This window comes from Marmota marmota, unplaced genomic scaffold, assembly GCF_001458135.2.
Source record: "Marmota marmota marmota unplaced genomic scaffold, marMar, whole genome shotgun sequence".
Lineage (NCBI taxonomy): Eukaryota > Metazoa > Chordata > Mammalia > Rodentia > Sciuridae > Marmota > Marmota marmota.
Window position 1 is genome coordinate 26,756,918 of NW_026000093.1, and position 10,000 is coordinate 26,766,917.

Sequence of the window (10,000 nt, forward strand, 5' to 3'; positions counted from 1 at the left end):
CCCTCCACCCCCACCTTCTGCTACCCCACAAGTCCAGCTGCCTGTTTCTCTGGACCTTCCCCTCTTTCCTTCCATCATGATGCAACCTGTGCAACACCCCGCACTTCCCCCACAGCTTGCCCTGCAGCTGCCACAGATGGACACTCTCTCAGCAGATCTCACTCAACTTTGCCAGCAGCAGCTCGGGTTAGATCCCAACTTCTTAAGGCATTCTCAGTTCAAACGCCCCCGGACAAGAATTACAGATGATCAACTAAAAATCCTGAGGGCTTATTTTGACATCAATAATTCTCCAAGTGAAGAACAGATCCAAGAAATGGCAGAGAAATCTGGCCTTTCTCAAAAAGTTATCAAACACTGGTTTCGAAATACCCTTTTTAAGGAACGACAGAGAAATAAGGATTCACCATACAACTTCAGTAACCCTCCTATCACTGTTTTGGAAGATATCCGAATTGACCCACAGCCCGCCTCTTTAGAACATTACAAATCGGATACCTCCTTCAGCAAAAGGTCTTCGAGGACGAGGTTTACCGACTACCAGCTGAGGGTTCTACAAGACTTTTTTGACACCAACGCTTACCCGAAAGATGATGAAATAGAACAACTCTCTACCGTTCTCAATCTACCCACTCGGGTTATTGTTGTATGGTTCCAGAACGCCAGGCAGAAAGCACGAAAGAGCTATGAGAACCAATCGGAAACTAAAGACAATGAAAAGAGAGAACTCACGAACGAACGCTACATTCGAACTAGCAACATGCAGTACCAATGTAAAAAGTGCAATGTGGTTTTCCCCAGGATCTTTGACTTGATTACACATCAGAAAAAACAGTGTTATAAGGATGAAGATGACGATGCCCAAGATGAAAGCCAGACGGAAGACTCCATGGATGCCACAGATCAGGTGGTTTACAAGCATTGTGCGGTGTCTGGACAAACGGATGCAGCCAAAACCTCCACTGTCCCTGCAGCAAGTTCTGGCTCTGGGACTAGCACGCCCTTGATTCCGTCACCCAAACCAGAACCTGAGAAGGCTTCTCCAAAACCTGAATATCCCACAGAAAAGCCAAAGCAGAGTGACCCCTCACCCCCTTCTCAAGGCACCAAACCAGCCCCATCGTTAGCATCGACTTCAACAGACCCACCGCAGGCGCCCACAGCCCAGCCACAGTCGCAGCCACCAAAACAACCCCAACTTATTGGAAGACCTCCCTCGGCCTCTCAAACCCCAGTCCCTTCCAGTCCACTGCAAATTTCCATGACTTCTCTCCAGAACAGTCTACCTCCACAGTTACTCCAGTACCAATGTGATCAGTGTACCGTTGCCTTCCCAACGCTGGAACTTTGGCAGGAGCACCAGCACATGCACTTCCTCGCTGCTCAAAACCAGTTCCTTCACTCTCCATTCTTGGAAAGGCCCTTGGACATGCCCTACATGATATTCGATCCCAACAACCCTCTGATGACTGGACAGCTGCTGGGTAGCTCTCTCACACAAATGCCACCTCAGACCAGTTCCTCCCACGCTGCCACCACCCCAGGCACCGTTGCTGCTTCCCTTAAAAGGAAACTGGATGACAAAGAAGATAATAATTGCAGCGAAAAGGAGGGTGGGAATAGCGGTGAAGACCAACACCGTGATAAGCGCTTGAGAACCACAATCACCCCCGAACAACTGGAAATACTCTATGAGAAATATTTGCTAGACTCCAATCCTACACGCAAAATGCTCGATCATATTGCACGTGAAGTCGGGCTGAAAAAAAGAGTCGTGCAAGTCTGGTTCCAGAATACACGTGCACGAGAAAGGAAAGGCCAGTTCCGGGCAGTGGGTCCAGCACAGTCTCATAAACGGTGTCCATTCTGCCGAGCCCTGTTTAAGGCAAAGTCAGCTTTAGAAAGCCACATTCGCTCTCGGCACTGGAATGAAGGAAAGCAGGCAGGTTACAGCTTGCCACCAAGCCCTTTAATATCCACAGAGGATGGAGGAGAAAGCCCACAGAAATACATTTATTTTGATTATCCGTCTTTGCCATTAACTAAAATTGATCTATCGAGTGAGAATGAATTGGCGTCTACAGTGTCAACACCTGTTAGTAAAACAGCAGAAATGTCACCGAAGAATCTTTTAAGCCCTTCTTCTTTTAAAGCAGAATGTCCTGAGGATGTAGAGAATTTAAATGCCCCTCCTGCTGAGTCTGGATATGATCAAACTAAAGCTGACTTTGATGAGACTTCGTCCATCAATACAGCCATCAGCGATGCCACCACTGGAGATGAGGGAAACACTGAGATGGAAAGTACCACAGGAAGTTCTGCAGATGTGAAACCAGCTCTCTCTCCTAAAGAGCCGAAAACTCTGGATGCTTTGCCAAAACCAGCAACCACACCCACAACTGAGGTCTGCGATGACAAATTTCTCTTTTCACTTACCAGTCCATCAATTCATTTCAATGAGAAAGATGGTGACCATGACCAAAGCTTTTATATCACAGATGACCCTGATGACAACGCTGATCGCAGTGAAACCTCCAGCATAGCCGACCCCAGCTCACCAAATCCATTTGGGTCTAGCAACCCTTTTAAATCCAAAAGTAATGATCGGCCAGGTCATAAGCGTTTCAGGACCCAGATGAGCAATCTTCAACTCAAGGTTCTCAAGGCTTGCTTCAGTGACTACCGAACGCCAACCATGCAAGAATGTGAAATGCTGGGCAATGAGATTGGTCTGCCCAAACGGGTGGTCCAGGTGTGGTTTCAAAATGCAAGGGCAAAAGAAAAGAAATTTAAAATCAACATAGGGAAGCCTTTCATGATCAATCAAAGTGGAACGGAAGGCACCAAACCAGAATGTACTCTCTGTGGGGTGAAATACTCTGCCCGCTTGTCCATCAGAGATCATATTTTCTCCAAACAGCACATTTCAAAAGTGAGAGAGACCGTGGGCAGTCAGCTGGATCGGGAGAAAGATTATTTAGCTCCAACTACTGTTCGGCAGCTGATGGCACAGCAAGAACTTGATCGAATAAAGAAAGCTTCAGATGTTCTGGGCTTAACTGTACAGCAGCCAGGCATGATGGACAGCAGCTCCCTCCATGGTATCAGTTTGCCAGCAGCCTATCCGGGACTCCCTGGCCTTCCTCCAGTGCTTCTCCCCGGAATGAACGGTCCATCCTCCTTGCCTGGATTTCCACAAAATTCAAACAGTAAGTCATTTAAAGGAAAGTCAGTTTAGTTAATAGGTGGCACTAGGCAGTCAATCACAAGTGACCAAGAATAGGGTAAATTTGGATTTCTTTTAATTTCAGTAAGTGAAACCAATAAATCATTTGAAACACACACACACACACATATATATGTATATGTATATGTATATATATATATATATATATATATATAGAGAGAGAGAGAGAGAGAGAGAGAGAGAGAGGAGAGAGAGGAGAGAAGGAGAGAGAGTGCTCTAATAACCAAGGAGTAGATCAACCTGCACATGCAGAAAAATAAAGACTAGATAGATCATAGCAGATTCTTAGCAATGTATTGATTAATTTATCATTATATTTTTTACCTTAGAAATATTATTTGTATATATCAATTTCAATACTCATTTCAAATGATGTTCCAACACAAACACGTTGCATAATATTTGATATACCTATTAAGAAAGCAAAACATTAAATATTATATTCATCAGTCTTTTAACTTATGTTCTTTCCAAGGGGCAGGATTTTTGTTTTGTTTTTCTTTTTCAATCTGTCTGCCCAATAAGTGCAATGAAGTTCAAAAGTTGAGGGCTCTCTAGCCACAGAAATCCACCTGTGTTGCACCTAGCATGCAATAAAGTTCATATCTAAAGTTTAATAACTTTTTTAATAACTTTTAATAAGTCGTAACTTAAAGTATATGACTGCTGTGATAATTGTACTTTAGTAGTACTATGAAATTTTGATTTTTGTAGCATCCATTGCTACTGGTTACTGTTATCCCATGCCTTGCTACTCATCTGACCTGCCACAGCTTAGTTTTATAATTAAGGAATAACAAACTGAGCTGTTTGAGGCAGCCCTTCAAAGCTGAATTCAATTCTGTGTTTGTTAACAGAAATATAACTTAAGCAGTTTAGATTTTGTGAATAAGTTTATGTATTCAATTATATTAGTTTGAATAAATTGAATATCATGCATTAAACTATCATGCAGTCAAAAATATTTTAAAAAGTTATGTATCACCCCAAAATAGAAAAACATAGTTCTCTTGTCATTTCTTTTTTAAAGTTTCAACTTTCAAATTATCAGTGGTTCTTTTGTCTTTTTAGGGGAAGGGGGGTACCAGGGATTGAACTTGGGGCACTCAACCACTGAGGCACATCCCCAGTTCTATTTTGTATTTTATTTAGAGACAGGATCTCACTGAGTTGCTTAGCCCCTCACTTTCCCTGAGACTGGTTTTGAACTTGGAATCCTCCTGCCTCAGCCTCCTGAGCTGCTGGAATTACAGACATGAGCCATGGCACCCAGCTGCTATTTTGTCTTTTTAAGAAGAAAATTTGACATTCTAAAGAAACTTATCTAGCTTTTACTAATTAGATATATCTACAAAGTTCACAAAGAACATAAGGAAAGGGTTCTTTTTTCATTTTCACAAATTGGATTTTTACATATATTTTAAGCTTTCCAATTCCATCCTTCTCTTACCAAAAAAAAAAAAAATTGCTATTGTAATATTAAGAAGTTACTCCCCTTTTAGCTTTTAGCTTGTCAGGCATGGAAACAATGAGATGCGATAATAGCCCCTTGGTTCAAAGAAATGCAGTAACCTCATCTGGTTTCCTGTCCCTAATGACTTGTTGTCTTTAGAAATGAGAATAGAGTCCAGCAGCAAAAGAAAAAAAAAAAAAAACATTGCCAGGAAAATGTCTACAATGTCCCTTCCTTTAGCCATCACACCAATTCCCTATCCCCTGAAAGTAGCTAGGGCTTAATTGCCTGGATAATCTTGGGGCTTTAAATATTAGAACTTCAATTATGTTTTGCTTGTACATTTTAATTAAGTCAAACATAAGTATTCTATGAACAATGTAATGACAGAATATTATTTTTAATGTGGTATTTGTCTTGTTACCTTGTGGTTCCCCCTTTTATACCACTGTGATTATTAACAACACATAGAAAAGTGTCTTATGCAGAATTTCTATCATGAGTTATATAATACAGAGGGCTTTTTTTGATATTTTACATGGGTTAAGAACAGTTGAAGTATCTGTGCCTTGAATCAACAAGTCTGCTTTAGTTGATGATTGGGTTGTCACCCCACAAGTAGTGACCACAGCATCTTGTTTTTCTCTCTCCTGGGTCAGCAGGTCTTTGCTGGAACAGTGGGTACTTCTGCCTATTGCCCTTCTGGTTTGCCACTCTGATACTGGCCCACATGGGCATGTAAGGAAGAGAGAGACAGAAGGACAGGGATGCTTATGAAATATTTATATATTTTTCCTCATTCTACTCTCCATCAAAATAATTTATATCCTTCCCCTGAAATATGGCCCTTTTTATAATTGTCAACATTGCAGGAAAGGTGTTGGAGGCAAGTCCTCCATGGCTAGGAGTATCTTTAAACACACCAGGAATCAGTGCTTTATCTGTTGCTTTATTAAATCATGGACCAAAACCTACTGGGGATGTTGTAAAGAGAAAAGCTCCATGAACATTGCTACCTACTGGAGTTTGCAATTTCTCTTGAATTAGTCCTTTGTTTGTGAGAAATGTTAAATGTTAGCACAGCAGAGTTATCAGTGGGGCTCCATCTGAGAGCCTGAGCTCCCACACTTGCAGTTCACATCTTCTTTAGGTTAATTTACTTGTGGTGAGGAAAGAAAAATGTTTTAACCACCTGATGGAACAGAGAGTGGTTCTTCATCTTTCCATCATCTTCTTCCTATGTATCATTTCTTAGCCATCAAGTACGTTTGCATTATGGGAGTGAGAGACTTCCCAGCTAAGTGAAATCTAATGGAGAAAATTACTTCATAAGTAAAATAGGTCTGTATTTTGAGACTATGACAGGTTCCTTTTGGACCAATTTTAGTAGGATTTAGTTTGATAAAGTTTTTATTTTAAATATCCCCCATCCCTTTGAAGGTGGGTTTCCAGATTTTAATTTGAAGGAAATCACTAAAAAGCACCACAGTGAATGTGAACTATGCTGCAAAGTAATGAGTGTGTCTAAAGGCTACACCCCCAATTTTTTTTTCACATTTTAGTGTTTCTATCATGATCAAATGAAAACAAAAATGAAGAGTGGCAACAGAATATTATATTCTTGTATACCTGGAAAAAAACTAGAGAACTTTAAATTTACATTTTATCCTTTCAGTGTTGGCTTCCTTTGGCATTTTGCTCAAGGTGAATGTAAAAATTACTTGATTTTCTATTTTTAACTTAATTCTCACTTTGAACAGTATCGGATTTTAAATGTTGCTACAAGTATTTGGAAATACAGCTGAGCCTAATTTCATTTAATGGACTGTGAGAACATGCCTTTTGTATTTTTCGTAAACTGCATTGTAATTTACTAGCACATTTGAGATAAATATAGATAAGACTATGTCCTTAATAATTTTAGCACAATTGCCGCTGGCCACATGTACATATTTATTTTAATTTTTACCTCAAAAATCAGTTTGGAACATCAAAGTCTAAGAAACTTGAAATTACATACAGGTGTGTTGTGAAACCTGCATTTTCTTCAGAAAGCATTACCTTCAGGAATGGCTGTTTAAGAAAAAAAAAAAAAACTTGATAGTAAGAGATTATCACAGAAAAAAAAAAACCTTTATTTTGGTCTACGGTAAATTTATAGGAACTGGAATAAGAATTAAGAAACAGAAAAAAATATGTATTATCAGCATCATAACTTGATGAAATAAATGAAAATTGAATATGCATTTGTTTGGAGTTACCATCTCATTCTGTATTATGATTTTTAACCATCTCTTCTAGGTTTGGTATCCTAGGTACTTAAATTTTTACTACAAATGTTTATGGTTTATATCTTTTACAAGTAATCTGAATATTCATAGTTTATTATTTCTCCATCTGTTTTTTTTTCCTAAAAGTTTTACTTAGTAACTGTTTAATTCAGCTTACTTCTCAAAATGTTAAGTTTCTAAAAATTCCTGATAATCTCTGACTGTATCATTTAGAATTCTTATTGCAGTCTTCTAAAAATTTCCATTACTTCATTATACGACCTCTACATAGGAACAGGTAGACACAGTGTAATGGGAAACCTCAGTCAACAACTATTGATCCCATATTGCTTTCTAATTACAGTTGCTATATTTTTAATTTCTTAATTAATTAAAATTTCCTTTGTCTTAAATTTTGATGTTAGAGAGATAGGTGAGCTAGCAATGCCTCAAATTTAAGGGTGGGGGGAATATACTTGGTGGAAGGGGATGCAATTAGTAGAAAGCCATACCCTTATACTTGACCTAGAACTAAGGTTGGCTTTTATGAGTAGGCAAAGAGGCTGGCGACCAACACAGAATCATTATAACAACACAAAGGCTTTTCTGCCCTGCATAACATCTTCTCCACCCAAATCATTCAGGCTTGAAGTTTTATAATTAGGTATTAATTCCTTTTGACTTATCATATTATCCTCTGTTAAATGAAAAACAGCAGAAAATATCAAGAAATCATAACATCATGGTAGGAAACCTCAAAAATGATCTATCTAGTACGTATTGAGGCTTTTCAGTAATAGTATATTCATTTATTTAATTCTTGTGAATATAATGTTTTAGAGAAACAAGTGGAAAGCATAAGGAGATAACCAGACATAGTAGGAATAAAGGCAAGGGAGATGAGAGTGCCAGTTCCTAAATGCAACTCCATTACTTTACATTTTTCCCTCGGGCTAGGTCTAAGTCCCATGACTCTCAGAGGTCTATCAAACTAAATTGGATTAAAGATCAAGGAGTTTCCTCATTCATTCCTATCATATCCTTGCAAAGCTTAAGCCATTTTCATCTTAAATTTATTTTAAATGTGTGAGCCATTCTTCAGTAAAATGTGGGCACCTGCTATCAGTGTTCCCTGGAAATACAGTGTTATTTTCAAGGACTTAATTTTTCATCTATTTTGGATTTTTAATTGATCCAATAAGAGCAGAAGACAAATTTGATTGGCAGCTGTAAAAGAAATAGTAAAAAGAAAGAGAAAGTATTACAAAGCAGACCAGAGAAGAGTTGGTTGATAATAATCTAGGCTAATTGAGAGCAATATGATAATGATGGAGGTCAAGGAGAAAGTGATGTTGAACAGTTTACACCAGGACACCTGCAGATACATCCACAGATGCTCATGTCCTTATGTGAAATGGCATAAGATTTGCAAATAACCTATGCACATTCTTTTGTATGCTTTAAATCATTCTAGATTACTATAGTACATGATACAATGTAAAATGCTATATAAGTAGTTATACTGTATTGCTTAGGGAATAATGACAAGGAAAAAAAGTCTGTACATGTTCAGTACAGATAGATGCATTTTTTTCTAAAAGTACATTTTTTATCCATGGTTGATTTTCGATGAATATGGCACTCACAAACATGAATGTCTTGAATGTTAAGCCCAGGAAGATTCCTTTTGGCTGGATGGACACCAGTGGAGAATCTTAAGATTTTTCTAGCTAAAGATTAGAAGCATGGGGTTTCGGTGTCACTTGTGTCTCTTTTTTTAACACTCACATGTTGCATTTAGCATAGAGGTAAGACTATGACCAGAATTAGAACATGGTTCCATTAAATCTTATGACCATTCCCTCTGCAGCTGTGCACTAATAGTTTAACTTAATTTACCTTGTTAATTCTTCTATCAGCCCATGGAGCCTCCAGCCCAGTCCTTGTGATCATTTGGTGAGCTTTCCCTACTTAGAGAACGAACTACCAGTCATTCATTAGGCTTCTATCTGTTCCTCCTGCAGTCCAATTTATTTGCCTCTGAAAACATTTTCAGAAAAGGCATAGATTTTTACAATTCCCTTTTCCATCCTAAACTGTCCTGTAGTTTCCCAGACAACTATCCAGCTCATAAAAATGGCTTTGTAATAGGTTCTTACCAGCCATGACAGTATATAGAGTACTTGAAACCCAGCAAGATTTGCTTCAATTGCCATGGGAGTCCCACACATATGTACTTTCTCAATATTATGTTTCCTCTCTCTAATGAGATGAGACTCTTGTTTGCATACCACAAGCAAACCCGGAAGAATCATGTTTTGGAGATGGTAAAGTTGAGTGCTAATATATGCAGTTTCCCATCAAGGACTGTTAACCAAGTCTGTCAGGATGGCAGTGAATAGCTTAACCTACACCTTTCAAAATGATGTCGTGCCTGACGGTGCTCAGTGCTGGCAATGAATATCTGTGACTTTATTGATATTTATTTTTTGGTGTTCTCAGTGGTCCCTTACTATTCCTATTTAACTAGCTTATCACCTTTATTCAATGTAAAAGTCTTTTTCTATTTGAACATAGACAGATGTATTTCATTTTCTTTGATAGCTAATTACTTTGATAGCTAATTACTGAACGTGGTAATTATCAGATTGTTCAAGCGAAGGACAGAGTGAGCCTGCCATCCCAATGGTATAGTAAAAATTGGTTAAAATGAGTAACAGAACAGGGATCTTGCAATGTATATTTGTTAGAAGTAACCACTGTTGTTCATGATGATGTCCTTTGTTTTATCATCTTTCATAATATGAGACCCTTTTGTTTTCTAAATAAAACGTTGCTAAACTATACAGTGTACCATCCTTAGAGTGATGGTGGGATTAAAACTAACATAAGAAACACCAGGAAAGCCCTAAACTGAAGTTATAGGCAGTGACTATGCCTTTTCCTGTTGCCTATAATACATCTTTTTGGATATAGAGGCGTCCACAGTGAGTTCTGTTTAGGTGTTGAGCATACAGCCTTTGGGTGTTG

General features: G+C 38.6%; 1 protein-coding gene across 1 annotated transcript in view; it reads left to right on the forward strand.

Annotated features, from left to right (window-relative positions):
- Window positions 1-10,000, forward strand: part of Zfhx4 (zinc finger homeobox 4) — a 184,769-nt gene that overhangs the window by 170,509 nt on the left and 4,260 nt on the right. The window contains 1 exon segment of the mRNA XM_048783081.1: window positions 1-3,209. This exon segment is cut by the window's left edge and continues 15 nt beyond it. Within this exon segment, the coding sequence (XP_048639038.1) occupies window positions 1-3,209 (3,209 nt within the window).